Source organism: Chanodichthys erythropterus, chromosome 17 (assembly GCF_024489055.1).
Source record: "Chanodichthys erythropterus isolate Z2021 chromosome 17, ASM2448905v1, whole genome shotgun sequence".
Taxonomy (NCBI): domain Eukaryota; kingdom Metazoa; phylum Chordata; class Actinopteri; order Cypriniformes; family Xenocyprididae; genus Chanodichthys; species Chanodichthys erythropterus.
Window position 1 is genome coordinate 16860108 of NC_090237.1, and position 25300 is coordinate 16885407.

The window sequence follows — 25300 nt, forward strand, 5'->3', positions numbered from 1 at the left end:
CCTTTTATATCTGACGACTTTATTTATGCTTCAAAATCTATAAACGTTGTGTTAACTTGTAAAGATTATCTTGATAGACAAAACGTGCAAGTGTCATAACCCTTTGTTAAACACAGAGCTTATTTTCTGCGATTTTCCAAAAGTCTATGGGAAAAATGAATAGGCTTTCAGTCGAGGGAACCCGTAACTTCCGGGTTGGCCTACAAAAACGCGTCATCCCTGGGGCACTTTATTGTTCTGCACTAAGAAAGAAAAATGGTTCTTCTGTGGCACTGTTGCGAAATCCCCTTTCGGAACTTATTTCAAGAGTGTTCCATGTTGTCGCCACTTGACGTCCAGTATAAAATATGGGTCTTGATGCAAGACCAGAGAACTAGTAACAATTATGGAAAGGTTAAACAACAAGACATCCAGTTTGAGTAAACAAGACATGTTTATTATTTAAACTATCACTTAAATAAAAAAAGTGCATAGAAAATAAACATGATTAGAAACTTTCCTTTTTACAGTTGTTATGTACAATTTTTTCCTCATTATACATTCATCCTTAAGTAGTTTGTGGTTGAATATTTTAGGATTAACAAATTTTCCTTCATTTTTCTGTAAAACGGTAAAACACTGATGGGGCAACTTGGAGAAAAAAATAAGAAAAACTGTCAGTCTCAACATCAACATGATCTCTCAAAGCTACAAGTGTTGGTAAGACAATGGAAAACTTGTGTTTTCCAAGAGGAACAAATTAAAATCTCTCCTTCTCAAGACCTCTCAGACTCTCTAAAGTACCTCCGATGGTCCGCAACTTATTTCTGTACAAAGTGAACCAAGTTAAAATTCCAAAAACAGGGAGCGCTGTCACCTGCTCTCAGAAGGAGCTTTACCTCAATGTACATCTAGAGATGCTTGCAGAAATAAATAAATAGAATGGTTACCATTACTCATTACAGAACATCACATAAGAAAAAGTACAACTTAAGATCCAATAGGAGAGGTATAGGTGACATAGCTGGGTTTAGGAAAGGACAAATTTTTTTTCCTGATGTCCACAAACTGTTAAAAATGTACAGAGTAAAATAAAGCCAACTACACCATCAAAAGCAAACAAAATATCAATGCTTAAAAAGTTTACAACCACATTTTACATGAACTTGTTTCATAATATAAATACCGCTCCTTTCCAAATAAAGAAGTTAAAACAAATTAAAAGAAAAAGAAAAAAAAAAAAGAAAAAACTGCAATGCTCCATTGAGGGAGCATACACAGGCACAGGAAAACTGGTACTTGATCTTGATATTAAAATGATGCACATTAGTTACTCTAAAGTTATCTGTAACACAAAAGCATTACAGATTATACACTGAACATTGCAATTAACCATTATGAAGCTGCGGTTTGCTACTGTAACTAAGTTTGTCTGTCCATTCCGTATATTGTGTAGATATTGAAATACAAGTTACTATTCATACACGTTTAGTTTATATATATATCCATGTATATTGTGTATACATATATACTGTTGATTATAATTACAGGAGAAGGTGTGGTACCACTTGCGTGGTGTGGAGGAGTAAAGTCCAAGAAAACAGCAGAGCGTGTCTGCTTCTGAAACACTGACCGATCACTGTTACACCAGTTTATGGAGCATCTGAAGTTGTATTGATGTCTGTGCAGGAGTCTATTACAAAGCCCTTAGGATTAGTAACTGCATTACAAAAAAAAATAAAAAAAAAATAAAAAAAAAAATAATAAAATAAAAGTTTTATTTAGTTAGACTGAGCAATAGTTTCTGTAGAACCCTGCAAAGATTGCCATTGCTGTATAGTCCACCCATTTTATGAAATAAAAAGCTGTCCTGTGTCTTCCCAGCCTTTCATGTTGGAAAATAAAAGTTTTTAAAGAAAAGAAATTCTAGAATACATTCAACAACGGCCTAGCTGCAGAGTTCAGCATGTCCCTGCTCCACAGGGGTGCCAGGGCAAGAGGAAAGTTGGGCAAGACCCCCAAGAATCCCTGAAAAAGATGGCTAAACCACAAATTCTGATCAATATAAACACGTATACAAATATGAGGCAACAGCCAACAAATGCTCAATGTGAGGAAATGTACAGAACTCTGATCTTCAGTGCCATAGTCAAAAATTAAATTCTGGGAAAGGTCAAAATTATTGCAGCCTAGGTACAGAGAGGGCTGGAGGGGGGTCTGCAGTGGCCGAGGAAAGGAAAAAAATAAAATAAAATTTATTAGAGTTAAACTTACGAGGCAATGACACAAAAGAACTGGCCTTAAAAATGGCTCACTAAGGAAGCCACGGTTGCACAAAGCAGCTTCGTCTAGAGGTATGTACAGATCCCAAGCCGTTCTGCAATACCCACATACTCGTGCTACAGCATCCCTTTGAAAAACATCATAACTTTACATGAAAAATAAAACAAGAGTCAAACGTCAAGTGGAATCTGTTTGTGCCCTAGTTAAAACAGCTTTGAACTTTTCTCCATAGTCTGGAGATCCTCAGCTGACTGTCCAATCAAGTTCTAACACAAACACATGCAAAAACTAAAACAACCAGAGAAATTTACAGAGAAGGCACCAAACTCTTGATCTGAAAGATGGAAGAACCATGGAAGAACAATCCACAGAACATCCACAACAATAATGAAGCCACATCTGTCTCAGCCTAGGGGTCAAACAAAATTTGAGCCCTGAAAAGGGCACAGATGGGGACAGGTGTTGAAGGTGACTACATTTAAAAGAGAAAGAGATGATACGAGCAAATAATGTGCATTGACTGAATGGCTGGCTGGAGCTTCCATGCAGTGCCAAGGCAACATGTGTTGAAGAAGACTGGGAAGAAGACTAATCTTCAGTGCACAAGATCGTGAGGAAACAAGAGCCCTCCGCCATCTCCTCCTCCATATATATATATATAGTGCTTTAGAAGTAGTTTTAAATGGGACAGCCTCTGTGGCAATTCCTTGCATTACACCAATCTCTAAGAAAATATTTTGATATAACAAAATATATGGAATAAACTTTGGGACTTGTCAGTTGCTAGAATGCTAGAGAAGGATTTCATGCATCTTTTCGAGATTTTCTCCAAGTTTAGAAAATGCAAAGTGGGCCTTTTAGGGGAAGATGGGCTATTCTTGCATGTAATTTTAAGGCTGGCACTAAGAAAGGAGAGTTATATCAAACCGATCTGCACTTTGAAAAGCTCACTAAACCTAAACACCTGTTTGAAATGATATTTGAAATGTCCATGCTTGACTTGGGTTCACAACGAGAGCCTCTGGTGGACCGCACTCTGTGGGAACAGTAACTGCTTCAGTCTTTGGAACAGAAAGAAACATTCGGGCTACAAAAAAATCAAATCTAACTAAAAAAAAATCTTTTAGAAGACAGCACTATAAAAATGTCTGGACAAAGCATTAGTGTTGTAAATCTATTATTTCCTACAAAAATGTTGATAAAATAAATACAATGTTTTATTAAAAATATAAATACCATTGTTAAGTGCTATTTACCAATGAGTGCTTTTTTTTAGTCATTTGTATAGAAAAATATACATATTCACATATTCAACGAATGATATTTCTGTCAGCGATAAGACAGAACAAAATAGTCAAGTTTTAAACTGCCTAAAAAAAAACATGATCTTATAATTTCATGCACAACTATGGGCCTAGGGAGGGAAAAAATATTCCCTATTGGTGAGAGACAAATAAACTGGTAATAGCATTTGGACTCTGAGCTAAAATCAATTAAATCCTACAAGGTTTCACAAGAAGCCTTGGAACATACAAATTATACGTTTTTTGCAATACATTGCAATTAAGCTACTTTCTCTCTGAATTACTATCAAAATGTATAGTAAATAAAAGCATGTTATTCCCCCCCAGACCTCAGAAATTGCTCTGGTCCATTGGCTGTCAGTCCACCAGGATCTCAACCCAGCCAGCCCTTACAGCTCCCAAGCTCTTTGCTGGCCTATTTTTCATATATCAAACAAGTTTCTTTCAACCATTGACAAAAAGACCATTTACCATCTTGTCTTTCTAATGACCATTATTCCAGGGACCACTGCTCCCCCTGGTGTTTCCCCTCATCATCTCTCCTCTGAGATATTTACAGTGTCTTTCATACAGAGAATCAGGCCCAGCTTGGCAAGGATGACCATGTATGCTCTGAAGGCTTCAATGTACATTCAAAAAGGGAGAGATGTCTAAACAGGTCAGGCTAAAAAAAGGATTATGTATCATCAATCTAAAAACATTAAATCTTTCCCTTCCAAAATTGCACTTTGGTGTAGAATGGAACGAAGTGGCATTTTTTCAGTAATTTGTCACACTCAAAAAGTAAGGGCAGGCCAGACTCGACTTGCAAATTTAAAACCGTTCACAATATCCTTCTTTGAAAAAACGAAAATAAAAAGAAAAGATCATATACAAAAGTTAAAAAATAAGGGGGCACTAATCTCTTAAATTGGGCATTAATAAAGGGGACATAAGGGCAATCTTCGCCATTGCGACTCCTGTCAATTGTCTTTTCTAAAAATCAAACAACTTAAGAGGCACAATACCATTAACCTTCTGATAACCTGAGCCTGCTTCAGTAAAAAAAAAACATTTAAAAATGTCTCTTCCCTGGCAAGTATACACTCTTGATAGCATTTCACAGACAGTATTAGCTTGTGAGTTCGCTTTCAATTGAGGAACTTGCGACACTTCTTTGCCCCGCAGTTGCAAGGCAGCTTATTGCCTGGTTCTTCGATGGGGAACTTGTAATCGTATGTGAGCTCCTCGCCTCTATAGATTTTGCGCATGGCGAAAATGACAATGTGCTTCTGACCGTCAACATTGACCACCCGGGAGTAGCAGTTGGGCTCGCAGGAGTGGTTAATGAAACGGGCTGCATTGCCGTGGATGGTGGCATCAACCACCTCGTAGTCATCGATACGAAACATGTAGCAGCCAATGCCCTGAGTACAAGCAAAAAAGAATTAAAAAAAAGAAAAAAGACGACAAATCCATAAAGAACACTGGTGCAGTTTTGTTTTAAATGCCTTGCACTAATAGACCACCAAGTATTAGATTTCTACCTTGCCATCGTAGTACTTCTCCCGCTTGTCAGTGAGGACAGAGCGAATGACATTGCCAGAATACTCAATGACCATCTCTCCAGCGTCAATGTTCTTCCTGCAGAACAGACCTCTGCCATGTATGGCTGATCTGTGAACAATACACAGGATGAATAAGATGGTATGCAACAAAGATGCATGTTTGTTTTTAATTCATCCATTTCTGGTTTAAATAAAAAGTGTATATACCTGTAGACACCCACAGCTTCCCTGGATGCTTTCTTCAAGTGCCTGAACCTCATAGGCAGTGGCAAGTCCATGCTGGTGGCCCGTCTGTGAAAACACCAGGGGTTATGATGATTTTTTGCTCAGTTTGAATCTCTCCTTTGTCTGACACACCCATTTCATGTCTTGGGAGTCTATTAATGAGCTGATGATCTGAATCATGCATGTTTGATCAAGGAGACATGCAAAATGCGCAGTGTTGGGGGGTCTCCAGGGACCACTGATCCATAACTGAAAAGAGGTTACAACAAGGTCAGTAAAGTGGCTCACCGTGCCGACTTCTGCTGCATCTCCTCCTCATCTTCCTCCTGGGGGTTGTATACAGGGGGCTGACGGTGTTTGGAAGCCAGGAAATTAAACATGTCCAGAAATGATCGCCTGAAAAATTATGAATTCAAGCAGAAGAAAGTCAATTAGAGATATCATATTCACAACAGTTCTTTACAAAATTACTTATTATAGATTTTCTATTCTGGAAAGGTTTAAGATTCTCAGGGATCGAAAAAAATAAACCAACCACCCTGGCCATGACAAATACCTGTGGTACACCTCAGCACGGGCAGATCCATGAGGGTTGACAGGAGGATCTTCTGGCTTCTCAGGTTTATGGAAGCGGAACCTGTAATTTCGGCAATGTCTAGCTCCATACAACTGCTCCAGTAAAAACACTACAGCATCATGAACAACACCCAGCATCTTCAACCCATTCACTCCTGAAAAAGAAAAGTGATGTGAAATACAAGATGTGTTTGCCAAACTAAAAATAAGTAAAACAAAATCAGTATAATGTTTACAATAAATGCTCTAATATGTTTTTACCATCAAATGAGAGTGCCTTGAGTCTAGCATTGGACCGGGCTTCTTGCACTTTATCTGTCAGGGACTTCCAAGCCTCTGAAACGAAATAGGATGTGTAAAATGTGAAACAAGAAATTAATTTCACAGAAGACTGACTGTAATTATCAAATAAATAAACATTATATTTCATGTCGGGTCAAAACTTTGCATTACACTTTATTATCTAGATCTCACTTACCCTCAATACTTTCACAGCGGATTTGAAATCCGTCATCACTGCAGATTTCAAATATAAGCCCTTTTTTGGGCTTGTAGTCAAGAGAGGAGTCTCTCCCACTGTCCCTCTGATCAGGTGTTTCCACTGAGAATGAGTTAGATCCTTTCCCATCACCTTTACTAGGTAAACCTACAAAAAAAAATGTTACAAAAAATTATCTGTAACAACTGCAACATTTAACAGAGAGATGGACAGAAAGACCTGCCATTTTACCCCACCTGCATTCTTTGGTTTCTCATCATGTGCATCCATGGTTTTTTGTTTAAGAGCAGAGGAATCAGCTGTCATAGTGGAAGAGTCACTGTGAACGGAAAAAAGGAAAATAGTTTAATTACATAGGATACATCTAAGTAAATTGAAAAATTAAGATTGATCTTTATAATAATTGTTTACCTCTTTTTTGAACCCGTTTCATTTGACTGCCCTGTATCCATTGGCTCAGGTGATGAAAGTTCCTGGTCGCTACAAAACAAACAAACAAAAAACACATTTTAGCATGTTTCAACTTTTCTTCTTTTTTTAAACCAACAATAAGCAAGATGCATTACAAAATGTCAGACTCTTACCCTGGAAAATATGATAATTGGATTGCAGATGTGTCAACAGTTGGTGTATCTGACTGAAGTCCTTTGTGTTTCTTTCCACTGCTCTTATCTGGGCTTGGTCGAGGTCTTTTGGCCTTTTGCTTTCCTTTCCCAACAGCTGTGGAGGCTGCTCCAGCAGATAACTTTGAGGATTGTTGCTGATGTGGTGGTCGAGAGATTGGAGAGGTTCGTGAGCTCTGAGTGAGAACGCCAACAACATGACCTTTGTTCAGGTCTTGAGCGATGGGATTAGGCGCAAGAGCCACTTGACCAGCTGAACTGACATTTGGGTCAATGGATTTATCTGCCAGGACTCGACTGACTTGGTGCTGGAGATGAACACTGCCCTCTTTCTCCACCTGCTGGTTGACAGACATGCTTATGCTTTGGTTTGGGGGAAAAACACAGATGCTACTTGCAATGGACGTCTGGGCAGGATTAGTAAGATGAGACATCATGGGGGTTCCTGAATGAAGAACCATCTGTTGCTCTGGAAGGCTCAGGTTGTGAGGGTTGATAATGAGGCTATTTATGGGTCGTGTGATCTCAGTCGAGCTGATGAGGCCTGGAGCGCTCAGCGCTACGGAGCTCGCTCCCAAAAAGTTTCCAGGTGCACTGGAAGGCACCGACACCACATTCAAAACTGACTGACTTGGGTTGAGCCCTGACACAGTACATGGGAGCAGGTGAGTTGAAGAATCATGTCCCAATATGCCAGGCTGAGTTGTGGTTGAAATAGGCATGGGTTGTGGAAGGAGAGTAGGCTCCAAGTACATTACCCCTTGCTTTGGACGTTTTATGATGTTAGGAATTTTTCTATGAGGTGTGGCAGTTGCAGTTATAGTCCCCAGTTCCATCAGGCCTGTCTGAGCAGGGATTCCTGCAGCAATTTGTGAAGGTGTCAAGTTTATCATAATATTGGGCCCAACATCGGAAGGAGCAAGCGTGGGCTGAGTTTTTGGACGAGCCTGTTTCTTGCTCTTGTGACTCTGAAGACGAGAAATTAAGCGTTTCTTGCCATGTCCAGAGGGGAGCATAGTCGGAGCTGGGGTGATAGATGAAGCACTAGATACCATAGCAACACTAGGGGCATGATCATGCCTATGACCTGCTTCTGTCACACCAATCTGGGGATCATGCGAGGGGACTCCTATGATGAGGCTTGATGTAGTGCTAGGAATGACTGGCTGGAAACCTGTCTGAGTGGTACCTGTGAATGCATGGATTTGTGAGTGATGAGGTACAGGCACTAAACCTTTGCTGCCAGCAGGAAAAATGGATTGAGAGGTGGAAATGCCACCACTGAGGCCTGTCAATACAGGGGCACTAGTGTTCATGACACCTGTTGCACTAACAGATGGTGCAATCTGGATCTTTTGGGTTACACCATTGGGAAGGGTTTGAAATACATAGAGTGGCTGCAGATGTTGGTTTAGCACTATCAGTTTCTCTGGACCAGGCTTCAATTGAGAGGCGGTAGCTTGAACAGCAGAGCTTGCAATTGGAGTGGGACCTGAGCTAACGGTAGCAGCAGGGATGAACTTCTGACTCTGGAGAGGCAAGGTGGGTGAGCTGGGAAGACCTGGTGTGCTAGTAGTTCTCGTCAGATCTCGGTTCCCTGTCTCTCCCACAGGTTCTGCTCCAGGACTTGTTATATGGTCGCCATCAATGTGTGCAGGAATGAAGTGTTCTGGAGTCATGTGACCTTCCGGAACCTGGGAATCGGTACATCTCTCCTGCGGGCTCTTGCTGGATACAGTGGATCCTGTTCTCTGTTTCTTCCCACTTTTCTCGACTCCCGATTCTTCTGTGGCCAAAGCCAGCATGGTACGGTCAGAGCTCTCAGAGATCAATGAGCTGTGATTTTGATTATTTACGGTGGGACTTCGAGTTGTTAACACAGAGAGGTCTGAGGGCAACTCGAGAGGAAGACCATATGACTCTTCTACAGCAATGGAGGTGTTCACCCCACTCTCGCCAGGTTCAGCACTGGCCAGTGGCTGAGTGAAATCTTCAAAAAGCATGTCCTTTCTTTGGTTAACATCCACTCCATAACTCTCATCTAAAGAGAATGGTTCAGCAGAAGGAGCTTCTGTCTGCTGTCCCAAAGACTGCATTGAAGGAGTATTGAGCACAAACTCCATAATATCAGAAGGCAGGATGTTACCACAGTCATCACTGTTGTTGTTATCAGAGTCAGACTTGAGGAGATCCGTGGTGAGTGACAACTGAGTTTCAAGGGGGTCTTGTCCTTGTGTTTTTACGCTCCCTAATGGATGACAGTTATCCTTCTGATTTTTACGACTTTCGCGACTGTTACCACTTGTGTTATTTTCTGCCTCCTTCCCTGAGTCAATGCTTGATTTCTCTGTCCTGCTTTCTCTACCCTTCCTTTTTGTCGCACTTTTGTGTGTGGAAGAAGTAGTAGCTGTGGTTGTGCTGCTAGTGCTTATACTAACGTCACTCTCAGAACCATCGTCCACACCATCCAGCTGGCCAATTTGTTGCAGCTCCAAATTCTTTGTAGCTGTTGATACCTCATCACTGTCGTCTTCATGTTCCTTTGCCTGGTCCCTCAAGAACCTGTGGATCTGCGACCCTCTTCCCAAACACTGATCAATACCTGCAATAGACGGAAGACCAGAGTTGGGGTTGATTATGGTGCGTGTGAAGTTGTAGTAATATGTGTCCTTATTTGAACCAATTCCTCCTTCTTCATCTTCTCCACTGTCCGCAGAAGATGAGGTGCTCATATCATCTGCCCCATCGACTTGTCCTTCAGCTGAACGCTTGCTGCTCCCAGTCCGCTTCTTCATGGAGATTTCACCACTTCTGTAGAAAGGTATGTCTTCCTCACCATATGATCGGACACCGTAGAAAGGGGTTAGCCCAAAGAACATGTTCGATCGAGCACGAGCACTCCGCCTTGGGTATCTGCGTTTTGCTGACCCTGCCGAACCATCACTATCCTCCTCGTGGTGCTTATCGATGCTGCCTTCGTCCTCTAAATTATTGTCCTCCCCATCATCAGCACACTGGTGGTCCATTAGGTGCTCCTCAGGATCATCTGGGTGGATATGGCTGTCTGATTCTGAGCTTTCAGAACTTGCAGATGGAGAAAAAACCATTGCTCGGGAGGACCTTCTTTGGGGGCCCTGGTTGCTAGGGGTAACAGAAGTGTACGTGTTTGTGTTAGGAGATATGCTGACAGCTTTGGTACCATTAGGATCCATTTTCTGAGACAATAGAGACAGCCTCTCAGTTTGTTTCTTCACCACTGGAGTAACATCCTTGCTTGATTTAGGGTGTACCTGTGGTGGTCTATTACCTCTCTCACCCCCTGCTTTCGGTTGAATAGCATCCATGTTTGAACTATGCTTCTTCTCGAGGCTAAATCTCTCTTTAGACTTTAATGGCTTCTCCACTTCCTTCTGATCAAATTTATTAACTTCCACTGTGCCAGATCCCGTGTTGCTGCTCAGTGCTGTGTCTTTATTGCTACTGTTATGCGGAGGTGGACCCTGACCTTGTGTTTTAACATTACTGCTTTTAGAGTTGCTGTTGAGAACTGGGTTTCGGTTCTGAGGAGTCTCTTTTCTTTCTTTTGAAACATCCCTGCTCATATTCATTTTGACTTTGGAGTGTTTTTCTTTGGTGCTAGAGGTTCCATGACTAGCAGTGATGGCAGCACTTGCCTGGAAGCTACGCTTTATTTCTTCCTCTCCCACCTTGGCACCAGATGACCAGAGAGGCTTCATTGCCGCTGCCGCAGCTGGGCCAGAAGCATAGTCATGAGACTTTCTATTCCCACTTTTGCTGTAAACCGGCTGCAGAGACCCAGTCTTTCCTGAGTCTTTTGATGCAGTCATTGATGTCACATTTCCTTCCTTGATTGGATTAGCTTTGTCTTTTGGAAGGGTGGCGAGTGGATGACTGGACATAAAAGTGGCTGCGGCTGGAAGGTCAGTATCTTTTGCGGTTTGTTTCCCTTTCTCGGTTTTTAAACTGCCACTTCCTCTCTGATGTCCTGTCAAAACTGCAGTTCCAGGAGGTGGTGACACTTGACTTACGCTAGCTGGTTGAGATGACTTCAAACTCTCACCATCAGACTGCTTTTTGGATGCTTCTCTATTACCATCTATTCTTTCGGTGAAACCAAATCCGGGTCGACGCTGTGCTCCACTGTTTACTGAATTTGCCTCTCGATAGTGAGATCTTTCTCCAGATGGTGCTCTTTCTTTCCCTATGTCCCTGGTTAAAGGTTCCTTAGAGGTTGAGGACAGGGAAGGGGCAGATGTATTGCCTGTCTGACTGGATACTGTGCCTCCCTGTGGAGGCGAGGAAAGCTTTTGCCTAGGTTGTTGAGTGAAGATGGAGGAAGTGCTGTGTCGACGAGATCCAATGCTTCGTAGACTGGAGTTCAGCAGAGGGTCTCCCACAGTCACAATCTCATGGACTGAACTACCAAAACCATCTAAAAAGGGGGGAAAATACATTGAACAACATTAAAAACAAAAACAAAAAACTTTATCTCAAAGGAAATAAAGCAATATAAATACTATATATAACTCCTACCTGGGGAGGGAAGTGGTCTGGTTGAGGGAGAACGATGACATGGTGGGTAGCTGGGGTGTCTGTTCCTAAAATAAACCCTTTGTTTTGGTGTTGAAGGCACATTCGATGGTTTTATGGAATCTGTGGGTCCAGGCAAAGCAGAGTCCACTTCAGCTGAAATATTTCATAATGATTGATCAGTTTTTAAAATGCCAGCAAAATGTCTCAATGAGGACCATAATACATCTAAATCTACTTACCTGAAACAGCTGGAGGACTATGAGCAACTGTGTGGTTTTCCTCTTGAGCTACTGTGTCGTTATTGATAGTTTCTGTCATAGTGGGGCGGCACACTAAAATTCTACATTTATAAACACATCGCTTACGGGCATCTAGAGTGCTCCAGTAGACCCTTGAGCATCTGTGTAAAAAAACCAAGCGGTCATTTCATTTAATATCTAGTTATGTTTACTGAAAGACAAAACTGTAATTTCAAAGACTTACTGGTATCCCACAGGAAACAGCTTCCTCTCACAATCTGACAGTTCAGTTAACATACCAAGACAGTCAATAGTCATAGACCCTGAACCAAAAAATAAATAAATAAATAAATTACATTTAATTTTGATATAGTGTGTGTTGTTTATTACTTGTCAATGGCAAGCACCCTGCAAAGACATACATACCTATCATCATGTGGATATTATCTGGTTCAAGTCCATTAACAAACTTCCTTCTCAGACTGATTCCCTCAAAGTCCACAAGGACCCTACGAGTCACTTCAAAGCCCGACTCTGGCACCACCTTTAAAAAGGTTTATTATTAATAATAAATTCAACAATTCACAACAAAATATACAAAAACATAACTTGCTTACCGATGCAAGCATCATTCCTTACCTCGCCCTTTATTAGATCTCTGTGATGCTGACAATAAACCTTCTTGTCCTCTAAAAAGGCACACTGCTGCTGACGTGCACACATGAAATGGTAGTTGTTGGTACAGGAGGTCAGACAACAACTCACCGTGGCTCCGGGTTTGTGACAATTCTCACATTGCTGAAAAAGCAAAGCATAATGCAATTTATTTTGGGCGGGGAATGATTTGTTGCCTATAGTCTTATTAGTAGGCTTATTCGGCAACTGTAACTCAATATAAGCCAAGTGTCGTGTTTGTTCATTGTGTACCAGCTGTTTGCCTCGGCCGACTGCCATATGGACATTTTTGAGAGCACCGTCAACATCCTCGAACACCTCTGCTGACCACAGTGCACAGTTCACATGGGCCCACTCATTCTGGCCAATATAAAGCAGTCTACCACAGTCCTAGAAAACAGATTAGCCAACAATGTCTTACAAATCAAACATGACTGAAATAAAGAATTATAATAAATACATATCTGTACATGCTAATGCATTCTTTTTGTTTGGTTATTACTCACATTTGTGTTCTCATCTCCATAATTCAGACAAAGCGCACATTGTCTGTTGTCACCAACACCAGGAGGGGGAATCACAGGGCTGTCTTCAGGACTATGGTCTGAAGACAAAAAAAATAAATAAAAAAATATTCCTGTGTAACTTATCTACATACACTTTAACTCTGTTTGTAATGAAAAATGATCAGAATGCAAAAGAATATAGTTATTTAACTCCTAACACAATGTACCATACCAGTAGTTGCTTTACATGTTAGTTTTTATAGGGTTTTAAAGCAACTTTCTCACCGTGGATAAGCAAGGGTGGTGGAGGAGGTGGTGTGGGGGCCATTGGGGAGTTGGGTTCTCCAGGGGCTTTAGGATGGGGAGCTGGGATGATCTTTTTCATGAGCACAGGCTGCTCAGCCCTGGCTATCTCCTCCCTCTCCTGCCACTGGGCATAGTTGTGATCCAAAGAAGGGGGTAGCACAGCATTGGGAAGCAGTCCACTACTGTAAAGATACAACACTGTCTTGTTAGTCATGTCTTTGTTAAACAACAATGTTTAATTATCTAACATATGGACAAATGTATGCTTATACAGTACCATTTTAAAGTTTTCAATGTCACATAACCATTCAGATATTTTAATAAGCTGAATTGGTGCTCAACGGTAGTAAGAGGAAAATATGCATTAGAAAAAAAAGTGCCAATGGCCAAATCACAGTACAAAAAAGAATGACTAAAAGCTGATAGCATAATTGAAAATGGAAATAATATAAACACTGTTCTCTCTTTAAAGACCCTGTATTCAAGATCAGGCATGCATACATAGTAACACACACACACAAAACTTGCCAACCACAAGACTTGTCAAAGCACCCATGTGAAATGTGACACTGCCTGTCGACCTCAAACAATGGAACTAGACTATACAGGGTGCATTCCCTATGGAAAGGTGATATTTCTGCTCTAGAGGAGAGCAAAGAATAGACAGACACTCAAAGGTGAGTTTGTTCTCGATGCTCATACACTAGCTTAACTGGTCCCACTATTCACCATCAAACTAAACAGCTTGTTCCTGAAAATTGTTTCGGACCAAAGAATGTAAATAGAATGATTCAAAGTCCAAATTAAAACAAACAAATAAATTGAAACAAATCATTCGATTCACGGGAAGGACTCACTTAGAAGAGACTTTGCACGTCTCCCAGAATTTGGACTCCTTCACCTTGTACCATGGAAAAATCCGCTCCATTTGCTGTAACAAATAACAGTGACAGTGCCATTAGAAACAATAATTTAGGACTGCGAGATGTTCCATTGTCAGAATTGTGTGTCGTCCAGCTTTTCCTCACCCGGATAAAAAAGGACTTAAGCATGCTGTTGGCTTTTCTGCTCTCTAGCTGACCTCCGTCTGAATTGAAGGCTGTCTGGATGATTTTCACAATGTCATCACTGAACTCCAACTGAAAGAGAGGAGCAGAAAATGACACCTGGCTCTCATGTATTTGACCGGCATATGAACCCTGCTGCATTAGAAGCTCAAAAGGCAGCAGGTAATCTTTCAAAGAAGAATAGAAACATAAAAGCTACCATTTTTGCTTTAAACCGTTTTAAAGAAGGACATATTTAAAAACTCTTACCACTGTTTTATAGCGTCCAGAATCCATTTTCTTCTCCACAGACTCCAAATCAAGTGGCGAATCAATTGGTGGAGAGACCTCTGTCAGCACAGGGGGGTCAGGGCCCTCTGGGGAACGGCGTGAGGGAAGGCTCTCTTCTGTCTCTGGGTTCAACTCAGGTGGCTTCATAACCGCCTGAGACAAAGAAGATAGTGCCATTACTTTGGTGGTGAAAATATAGCTGGTGAAAACTTCCAGGACTTGAGATGGCAATTCACCTGTCTGTAGCGAAGCAAGTGTGTGGATGTGCGGGAGTTGAGCAGAGAAGTGAGAACTTGCCGCATGGACTTCTGAATTTCTTTCTCTAAGACGGCCCGCCACTCAGCGGGATTGGGCTCAGTGCAGTTTGTGCAGGTGTAGACCACACTCTCAGGCAGGTTAGACAAGAGCTCATACATATCATCTAAATATGCAAAGGGAAAGATTACTTAAATATTGTTGTATTACAGAAGCATCCAAAATCTAGAATGCTACCTTATCTTTAATAACCATAGCCATGTTAGAACTGACCAGATGCAAACACTACCATTCAAAAGTTTGTGGTCAGTAAGACTGTTTGTGGAAAGTTTGTGGAAAGAAGACTCCATAAGGCTGCATTTATTTGATCAAAACTACACTAAAAACAGTAATATTGTGAGAAATTAAGTAATTGTAAATTTTGTACATTTGTAATTTAAACCAACCAAGTTTTATTAGTTAAAAGGTCATGGTGCCCTGTAATGCCACAAGACATAAAAGATGTGGAGAAAAATGGTTAATTCACCAGTTAAACTTTCACAGTTGGCATGGACCCAGCAATCACACTTCCTGCACTTCATCATTTTGCTATCACAGTCATCGTCATCATAGCACTTATTACAGAGTGGGCAGAAGTTGCCTGGAAGAAAAACATGGATTACATAGTTTAGTGATAGTTCAGAAACATACAATAAACATCCAGGATGTTCAGCACTGACCTTTAGCTAAGACTTTGGCACAGTCATGACACAAAGTGAAATCATGTGACCACTGGGCATCCCAGGCCTTCCCTGGTTTGGTGGCTCCACAACTCTTACAGCACACACACTTGGTGCAAATCTGTGGCAGAAGGAAAAATAATTATGGGGGAATGTAGCAAAAATACAACAGATGTTACAGACATCTAGGATTGAGAGTGTCTAAGTACCCAGACTCTTTTCTTCTTGGTAGGTCTGTTAGGGTGGTTGGGTCCCAGGCACTCAGGGTGATAGCAGTTTCGGCACTTGTCACACTCCAGTAGCTGCTAGATGATGGAAAGGATAAAAATTTAAATTTTAATTCTGGTATTGAGCGTTTGTCATTTTTGAAGGTTTTGGGAGTGGCTAGGGGCTTTTAGAGAGAAAAAAAGCTCAAACTTGGAAGTTGCTTAGTCGGTTATTAAATGTACCAAAAGGAAATGATAATTCCAGAGAGCTGACAAGTATTTGCCTTTCATAAGGAGGTATTTTTCATTAGAACATACCATTGTTGATCCAAGCGGACTCATGCTTTGAATATTAAACTTTTCCATTTATCTTTAACCATTACATCAGAATGTGCTACAGAATGTGCCTCCCTCTGTTCCAATGATGTCTTCTTTTAAAAAATCACTTATATTGGAAACACTTTACTATTTAATCAAAAATACAAACAAGGCATGCACATCCCACCTTAATTAGGCTCAGGTGCAGGACAACAAAATAACAATAATAGAAAAAGAGCAGCATGATGTCCGCATATTGAAAATAACAGCATTCTGCCTGATGAAGACCTGACGGTCGAAATGTTGCACTATCAGTAGTGAGTTTGGAGTGGTTAGTTCATAAAGAGATCGTAAAACGAATCCATATGAATTGAGTAGTTTAGTAAAAATTTTCTGAAGAGAATCAATCGCTTTATATGATGAACATTGAATTTAGGCTTGATTGATCAGCGAACATAAACAGAAGCTCAACCACACCCGCTTGACATGCGAGAACAAATCTCTTGCAGAAGCTCAAATGTGCTGCGAAACACAAAAGAATGAACCTTTACCCAAACTGATGTGTGAGTTGATGAATGTTTATATGTGAATATAAGCCTAAATTAAATCTGTTTATCATATAAAGTGATTGTGTCCCTTCAGAAAATTTGGATTAAACAACTCAATTCTTACGGATCAGTTTTACAATCTCTATTAACTTTTTGAGGCGTCAAAGTGGTAGTTGTGTAGCAGTCTATGGAGGGACAGAAAGCTCTCAGATTTCATCAAAAAGATCTTCATATGCGTTACGAAGATGAATGAAATTTGGAACGACATGAAGATGAGTAATTAATGACAGAATTTTCCTTTTTGGGTGAACTATCCCTTTAAAACATGAAAATACCTGCAATTGAGTTACTTGCATAGTAATTATTCTATTGGTTTCCCTTATTTACATGTTTCCCCCATTTTTTATGAGCATTTCTGCAGAGATTTCTGGAATCTATATCATGACAGAAACGTAACAGAATAGAAAGTCTTACTTTTGTTTTCTGATAATTCCTGCCACAGACATGGCAAAAGCGGCATCGACGACAACACCAGTTCTCCCACTGTTCCTCATGGGGGCGTTCTGTCTCCCCCAAGCAGAAGAGGTGGAAGGGTTCACAGCACACCTGGCAGAAAACAAACTGAAGACGAAAAACCATAAGAACACATCTAATTTTTTCCCCTTCAATTCATAAGACAAGAATTACAAACAAAAGACAGCCCACCTCTACATTACCACTGCTGGCACAAAGAAAGCACACCACCGGCGGGGTGATTGGCACAGAGGTGAGAATGCTGAGGCCACCCATTTCCCACACATTCTCAATGTCATAGTCCTCCTTGAAATCTACTCTGATTCGATGCACTCCATCGCAGGGCGCTTTCTGCTTGGCGGTGCCCCCAGTCGAAGGAGTGCTCTGGGAGTTTAAAGTACTGTCGTCAGGTTTGTGTATCTGTTTCTCCTGTAAACAATCACATTTACATTAAATTGGTGCATATGCAAGACGCTTTTACTCAAAGTGACTTACAGTGTATTCAAGGTAAATTTTGTCAGTATGTACATCCCCTGGGAATTGAGCCTGTGACCTTGGCATCATTTGTGCTATGAGCCTCAGAAATATCAACATTACAAAGAATATCAACCAATATACATAGGGGAAGAGGCAAGAGACAACTGTTTTTAAAGAAACCGTTTATGGCATAATAAAATACAAAGCTGCCTGCAAGATCTGCTTACCTTTTCTTTTGGTTTAGGCTTGAGTGGTTGAACACATCGAGAGGTCTGCTTCTTTAGCTTTGCTTCGGATGCTAAAAGATGACATGACCATAAAACAAAAACATTAAAGCTATGTTTAGTCAGGGGTGTCCAATCCTGCTCATGGAGGGACATCTTCCTGCAAAATTTAGCTACAACAGACCTGTCTGGAAATTTCTGGTGATCCTAAAGACCTCAGGTGTTTAATTATTGCTGGAGCTAAACTCGGCTAGAAGACTTCCCTCCAGGAACAGGATTGGACACCCCTGTGTTAAGTTAGCAACAGTAAATCTCCTCATCTATTTACCTGTGTCTGCTGCAGAGCTGGGTTGACTTTGTTGCTGAGATTTCTTCTTGGGCTCAGAGGGCTGGGACTTTGCAAGACCTTCCTTTTTTGCTGGCATTTGGCTTTGCTGCTGCAAGGACTGCTGGGACTGTGCTGGTGGGGAAGATGGGTCAGCGTGCAGGGAAGTGGGTGAAGAACTGGGCTGCTGCTTCCGTTCCTTTCTAAAGGCTGAGCTCAAAGGGGTCTGAGAATGCTTGGGGTCATCAGAAGCACTCGAGAGTAAAAGGTCCTTTGGGGAGGAAGCTGGTGAAGATGGTGTTGAAGACTGTGTCTGCTTTTGTTTGTCCTCTCCCTGTGCAGGTGGTGGAGTTTCACTCTTCTTACGGGGAGGGTCATCCTTTGGAGGAACGGCTGGCTTGGGGCTTGATTCAGAACACTGGGATTTGTGATGAGAATCCTTTTTTTCAGTCAATTTATTCCTCCTCTTGTCCTTTTTACCTGAAATTAATGCAAACGGACAATTAATTGAAATATAAGAGCATCTCTGGCTTATAATAAGGTATTCTCAGAAAACTGACCTTTCGCCTGCTTCTGAAGAAACTTTGACGGCATCCATTGCAAGTTCTGACACTTCCGTACTCTGTGATAACAAGCACAAAGTTTTAAGGGCAATTTTAATGAGCAAAGGTTCTGAAACCCCCAATTTATTATATTTATAACAAAATTTCACACTTACTTGCAACACTGCTTTTTAATATTGCGCCCCCCAAATTTGGGCTTATCCAAGCAGTTAGTGCAGACCCCACAGTCATTTGGGACTTGGCAGCCTGGACACTGCCCGCAGCGTCGAGAGCGCCGGCCCTTCCTGGGTGGGGCCTCGTGGACTGTTTTCTGCCTTGTTACTGGCTTAATAGGAGGTGTGGGTGGCTCCGCCTCCTCTGACCCCGCCACTGATGATTTGTCTATTCAAGTATACAATTTAAGATTTAAAAACAATGTCACTTTTTTTTTTTTTTTTTTTTTTTTAACAAAATCAAACAAAGTTCTAAGATTTTTTCTCACCATCATTTCCCATGGAAGACAAGATCTTTTCTCTCTCCTCCCATGGCAAGGCACTAAGGGTAGGCATATCATCTGGGAACACAGCACGATTGCGACCCAGAGCTACAGCTGCACGACGACACACATGCTTAATGCGTGGACCACGGACTGACGTCTCAGAGGAGTCACTTTCTTGACCCTGCACAGGACAAATAAATGGAAATGGCTTTCAACAACTTAGGAACATTTTCCAAAGAAAAGGGGATAGTAAAAGACAGGACGTACCGGTAATTTAGGTTGATCACCAGGTTGTACCCCTCTCTTCTCTAACTTATTGAGCTGAGCTTTAGCTTTTTTCAGCAGTCCTGCAACACGCCTGTCTGTGACTGGCTGTTTTTCGGCACGAGCTAACACAGAGCCCAGTGATGTGGTTGTAGGGGGTTTTCCCATCTGCCCCGCTTGGGTAAGAGCACTCAATTTCTCCTTGATCTTCTCCCTCTCTACCCCCTCCGCTTCAGTACTCTTCTCTGAAGGTCTGCCTTTTTTGGCCAGACGACCCTTAGATGACAAGGCCCCAACAGGTTGAACTGCTGCTGAGTCGCTTGGGGAGGCCTCTGCACCAGAGTCAACTGTGACTGACTTCTTTCGACCAGGTGTCCTTTTTTGTGTGAGAGATTCTTCAATGTCCCTGGCCTCCACCGCAAAGAGGCTGGATGTAGAATTGGGGGAAGCCTCTGATGGAAAGCTTTTCCCTCTTTTATCCCAATCTTTCCTTCCTTCTCTTTTATTTTCCTTTTCACGATCTCTACTCTTCTCCGTCTCCCTGTCCTTCTCCTTTGTACCTGTGTCTCTAGTAGCAGAAACACTCCGTTCCCTTCCAGCTTTTCCAGTACCCCCACCTGATCCTTGAGGACTGGGGGTAAAAAGAGGGAAGAGCTGTGAAGATGAAGCAGAACTCCCACTCACACCAAGACCTCCTGCTGCTCGCCGCCCATCTGAAACTCCATGGCTTGTAAGACCAATGGAGCCTGAGGGGAAGCCGCTGAAAGAAGCTTGATTTAAGGCACTGGGAGCAAGTGCACTGACTGCAACTCCAGGCAAAGGGCTGGAATTTCCAGTCACGCTTATGGGAACAGAACTGCTAATCATGGATTGTTCAGAGGCCTTCCCTGTTTGAACTCCTGACTGACTGCTCCTGGTAGTCATAGAGTGTGAAGGTGACCTGGGTTGTCCACGTGAGAACCTAGACCCCTTTCTCTTTTTGTTTGATGTTGGTGAGACCTGAAGGGGAGACAGAGAACCAGGGCTGCTCCCTGAGGAAGATGGGAGGGTGACAGACTCAAATATACGGGAATGAGCTGGACTTGGAGTGAAGAAAGGGGGACGTAGTAGGGGGCTGCGCTTTTGGAGTGGCGTTTCAATCCGTGATGAGGGATGCTGGTGGTGATTGTGGTGAGGATGATGATGCAGGGGGGAGAAAAGTCTGGCACCTGTCCCAGATGCGCCACCAGGTGCTGGGAATCCTCCTGGTGCAACGCCACCTCCACCAGGCCCTGGTGGCATAAGACCCACATCTTCAGCAGTCAGTGGAGGAGGACGAAAGTTGTCGAAAGTGGGTTTGCGGATAAGGCCCTCTTTTGCATACTTAGCAGAGGAGAAGTACTTATTTTCTGCACATGACAAAGACGTCCAGCGGAAAGTGGGCTCTCGTAGTATGGAGCGACGTTTGTCATGAGAACTGGAAAGTATTGGAGGGGTGGGCAGAAAAGGGGCAATGGAATGTGACATCATCCATGGAGAGTGGGAGTGATGCTCCGGTGCATTGGATGAAGCTGCTTGGGGAGGTTGAGAAGGGCTGAGAAGAGGAGGCGGTGGTGGGGAAGAGGACAACGATGCAGTGGAAGAGGCTTGCTGAGATCCAGCTTGTGAAACCCCTGTGGCTGGGCTGATGATGACCCGTTTCCTTCCACCAATCAGGCTGCCCCGACCACGTGCCACTAAAGCACCCCTCCTATGACTCTGAGCTTTGCGACCCCGTCTGTTGTGCTCCATCAATACTACATGTTCTGGCTCCGGCTCTGACGGTGGTGAGGGTGGGTGTGAGGTGTGGTGCATGCTGGCCTCTGTCTCTCCCTGTGAGGCAGGGGAATGATCGCCCTCTTCTGAAAGGGCCTGGGTGCCCTCAGAGGCCTGGGAATCACAGGAGGAGTCATCAAGACTAGGACTGCTGGATCGAGATGACTCGCCAGAAGAGAGCTGAGAGGAATGCTGCGAAACAGCGCTGGAGCCACAGGATGCAGCACTGCTACTGAAGCGCCCGTTGCTAGTGCTATTGTTGCAGCTGCTGTTAAGGAGACTAGCTGCAATGGCAGTGGCACTGCCAGTTGGGACAGGAGGTGGGGGAGGAGGGAGAGAGTCAACAGCAGGCCCTGCCCCAAGTGTGGCAGTGGTTCCACTTGTGACGGGAGCTGTGGAAACAAGGGCTGGGGAGGATGATGCTATGGGTTGAGGTGCTGGGGCAGAAGCTGCCGTGTCCAATCTAGCAATTTTCATGTGTGTTGGTGGAGTGCTGAAACTGCCCTCATCCTCAATAAACCGCTTTGGAGTCTTGATTATGCGCAAGGACACAGTGCTCACAACAGGCATGATAAACTGCCTGATGTTTGTTAGCTGCGTTCGCCTCCTGTGCTTCCCACCCTCAGGATTGGCAGTTCCCTGGGTGCCAATGGCTTCTTTTGCCAATAGTTTCTTCTTCTGGGCCCCCTTCTTTGCCCGCTGCAGTAGCTGCTTTGCAATAGTGGCATCAGTGCGTTTGGAGGGAGGAACGACCCGCACAGGTTTGATATGGCGAGGGCTCTGACGTAACCCTAACGGCCTCCCGGGTTTAGTTGGGGTCACTGGGTTGACTGTTGTAGAAGAGTCTTGGGGATCTGGGCTAGTGCATTCATCAGCAGGATGAGAAGCCCTGAGCTTAAGATCATGTGGAGTGCAGGCACCCAAATCTTGTTCCCGACGAACCCTGAAGGCCTTATGTTTAGCAGTCCCAGATGCTGTGGTGGACATCTCCTGGACAGAGGAGGCGTTAGCAGCCTGAGCAGCAGCGGCAGCAGCCTCAGCTTTGAGGCGCTCGGCAGAAGGCGGCCTGCCCCTCTTCCGTCTTTGCGCACCAGGAACTGGGACATTCTTCTTCACGATGGCCTTCAGCTTAGACTTCAAGGGGCTCAGTTTGACATCCCGCAGTCTTTTCAGTTTGGTCACCTTGGACTCTCGGCTGATTTTGTGAAGCTTAGCCTCAGATCCCTGATGATGCCCAGACCCAAGCAGAGTTTGCCTTTTTTCCTTGTCTTCGTCCTCCACACCGTCCTTGCAATGTGGAGGACTGGAGCTGCACTCCAACGCTGCGTCATTACCATCTTTAGGCAGTGCATGGCCACTCTGTTGCCAGCTCCTCTGGCTGGCAGAAGCAGGAGGGCGGCCTCTTTTTTTTTCTCCAGTGCCAGGAGGCCTCCCTGGTGGTCGTTTTACCTTCTCTGTAGGAGCTGTGGCGACCGGCAAAGGAGCTGTCTCAATACCAGTGCCAAACCTCTGTGCAGCCAGTGCCCTAGGAGGACGTCCTCTGGGCTTCTTTTCCGGTGTGACAGGACCTGACAGAAAGAGAAACACTCCATTAACATGCACTACATTTATTCATGCTTAAATGCATCCCAATAACAATTGAGCAAAATAGCAAGTTAGACCATACAAGGTCCCAATTAGGGATGTGATATTAAGGAAATTTTCACACCAGTTAATCAACGTGTGACAACAACTTTGGAGTTTTTTCCCTCTTTTCGATCTCGTATTTAAATCGCTTATGAATTAGGGCTGGGACAATAAATTGAATCGCAAATCGAGAAGTGATTCTTGGATTTTCCGAATCCATTGTGTTTCTCTCTCGAATCGATTCTGAGCTTAGTTTTTAACAGCAGAAGACACTGCGGGCTTTAGAAACAGCCTTACTGTGCTCTCTTCCAATTCCTTACACACACCACTTCTATGAAATAATCATTCATAAAGTTCCAAAAGGTTGTAGCGAATTACAAGGGTGTTTGCAGTGGGCTGTTTACATTAAACTGGCGTCATAAAAGCATTCTGAGGTGCAAGTACATAACTGAATGCATGAGCGTTCTTCGTCAGCATTTGAGCGTGCGGTTGAAAACTAGCCTAGAAAGCAATCAGGATGCATTCGGAAAATCTCTGAATCAATTCATGAATCGAGATTAATTGATTTATTCTCCCAGCCCTATTATGAATGGCCATGAGCAATTTACTTTTGCTTTCGAATTAGCAGCAATTCAGGGGCGGCATTTGCTTGAATGGTGGGTTCATTATTAGTCTTAATGAAAAACACAACAACAAAACAGTATAATGACAAGCTTGCTTATTTTTTTAATAAAAGTTCTATGATTAATATAAGCACTACATACACCATGCTATAGGCCTAATATAAAACAACAAATAACTTAAATAAAGTTTAAACAAAAAACACTGTGGAACCAAATAAATAAATGAATATGAACTCGCTTATATTAAACGTAGAACATTTATTAACAAAACTTACATACTTACGCATACACTAAACTGACGCATACACTATGCTGATCTGTGCTGCGACTGTCGTTAGGTTCATGGTGAATTGAGCAGATGTGTTCAGTTTTTAACTTTAGTGTCTGTTCTCCAACTGAACTAAATGATTTTTATTACTAAAACGACAGTGGGGGGCAGTGCCATGGTCGGCAAGTGATGTAATCGGTGTGTATCTGAACACCATGTAACACAGACTATTGCAGCAAGCCCAGTCCCAATTAAAGTTTTTCAATCAAAATTATTTTACAACACACTTGGAGAAAGAATACAAAATTAAGAGATGTAAGTGATACTTTACCTATTAACGTCCTTCCTGGGCTGTGTATTCTTCTGTTGTCACTGACTGTGGTAAAGCCTCCAAATTCCTCCTAAAAAGAAAAACAGGTGAGACTCAGGTTGGTTCGGGGGTGTCAGTTTATCCGATTTAACCGAGAGATTTAGTTTTTTCTAAATTTGTGTTCAAAAAAACCAAAGTGGCTATTGTCTAAAGAGTCATTCAGTTGAGCTACATTCCCATCACATGACTGAGAAAATGCTGAGGCCAAGAGATCACTCATTAAAGGGTTAGTTCACCCCAAAATGAAAATTCTGTCATTGATTACTCATCCTCAAGATGTTCAAAACCCACAAGTCTTTTGTTCATCTTGGGAACACAATTGAAGATCTTTTTGATGAAATCTGACAGCATCCTGTGCTTCCATAGACTGCCTTTGCAACTTGATCTTTGACGCTTCAAAAAAAGTTTATAAAGAGATCGGAGAACTAATCCATATGAATCGAGCGGTTTAGTCCAAATTTGGCTTGATCGCTTTTTATGAACAGATTTAATTTAGGCTTTTAAACCTTGATCAGCGAACATAAACAGATGCTCAACCAAACATGAATGACGCACAAGAACAAACCTCTTCCGTAAGCTCAAACATGCTGTGTAACCAATGTGGTTCATTCTTGTGTGGTTGAAAAACTGTAGCAACGCGAACTATTTTAACAATGTCTTTGCTACCTTTCTGGGCCTTGAAAAGAGAAATGACGTTGCCCCCTATGTGTGGTTCAGGTAAGTCTTGGATTTCATCAAAAATAACTTTGTGTTCGGAAGATGAACGAAGGTCTTACGGGTTTGGAATGACATGTGGGTGAGTACTTGATGACAGAAATTTCATTTTTGGGTGAACTAACCCTTTAACATGACCCTCATAATAAAACTGCAATAATGCATTAAATGACCCTGTCATCACTAAAAGATCAAGTTCAGTAACTCTAATGAATTAAGAGACTGAATCATCTGAATCCAGTGCAAACAGTTTTCGTGAGATTTGGTTGTAACCTAAATGAAACAATCAATTTTCAGCCTAGCATCTACTTGCCGGATTGTCCAAATGAACAGACTTTTAATCGCTCAAAAGTAGGCAAACC

At 42.6% G+C, this 25300-nt stretch overlaps 1 protein-coding gene across 2 annotated transcripts in view; it reads right to left on the reverse strand.

Annotated features, from left to right (window-relative positions):
* Positions 1-414: 414 nt before the first annotated feature.
* The window catches only part of kmt2a (lysine (K)-specific methyltransferase 2A), a 33762-nt gene continuing 8876 nt past the window's right edge, over positions 415-25300 (reverse strand). Inside the window, exons 2-35 of one of the 2 annotated variants that reach the window (XM_067365544.1) lie at positions 24186-24255; positions 19547-22905; positions 19283-19460; positions 18957-19182; positions 18799-18860; positions 18242-18718; positions 17917-17987; positions 17405-17641; positions 17174-17320; positions 15837-15932; positions 15628-15748; positions 15435-15548; positions 14890-15074; positions 14633-14806; positions 14345-14455; positions 14174-14247; positions 13296-13498; positions 13011-13108; positions 12757-12894; positions 12469-12627; positions 12256-12373; positions 12074-12152; positions 11830-11990; positions 11591-11710; positions 6998-11489; positions 6825-6893; positions 6650-6732; positions 6393-6560; positions 6176-6250; positions 5895-6069; positions 5627-5734; positions 5321-5404; positions 5093-5222; positions 415-4972 (exon numbers count right to left, since the gene is read on the reverse strand). In XM_067365544.1, the coding sequence (XP_067221645.1) occupies positions 4697-4972; positions 5093-5222; positions 5321-5404; positions 5627-5734; positions 5895-6069; positions 6176-6250; positions 6393-6560; positions 6650-6732; positions 6825-6893; positions 6998-11489; positions 11591-11710; positions 11830-11990; positions 12074-12152; positions 12256-12373; positions 12469-12627; positions 12757-12894; positions 13011-13108; positions 13296-13498; positions 14174-14247; positions 14345-14455; positions 14633-14806; positions 14890-15074; positions 15435-15548; positions 15628-15748; positions 15837-15932; positions 17174-17320; positions 17405-17641; positions 17917-17987; positions 18242-18718; positions 18799-18860; positions 18957-19182; positions 19283-19460; positions 19547-22905; positions 24186-24255 (12438 nt within the window). In that variant the 3' untranslated portion in view covers positions 415-4696. Of the gene's footprint in view, positions 4973-5092; positions 5223-5320; positions 5405-5626; positions 5735-5894; positions 6070-6175; positions 6251-6392; positions 6561-6649; positions 6733-6824; positions 6894-6997; positions 11490-11590; positions 11744-11829; positions 11991-12073; positions 12153-12255; positions 12374-12468; positions 12628-12756; positions 12895-13010; positions 13109-13295; positions 13499-14173; positions 14248-14344; positions 14456-14632; positions 14807-14889; positions 15075-15434; positions 15549-15627; positions 15749-15836; positions 15933-17173; positions 17321-17404; positions 17642-17916; positions 17988-18241; positions 18719-18798; positions 18861-18956; positions 19183-19282; positions 19461-19546; positions 22906-24185; positions 24256-25300 lie in introns of both variants that reach the window. The other variant, XM_067365543.1, reaches the window with a different exon arrangement.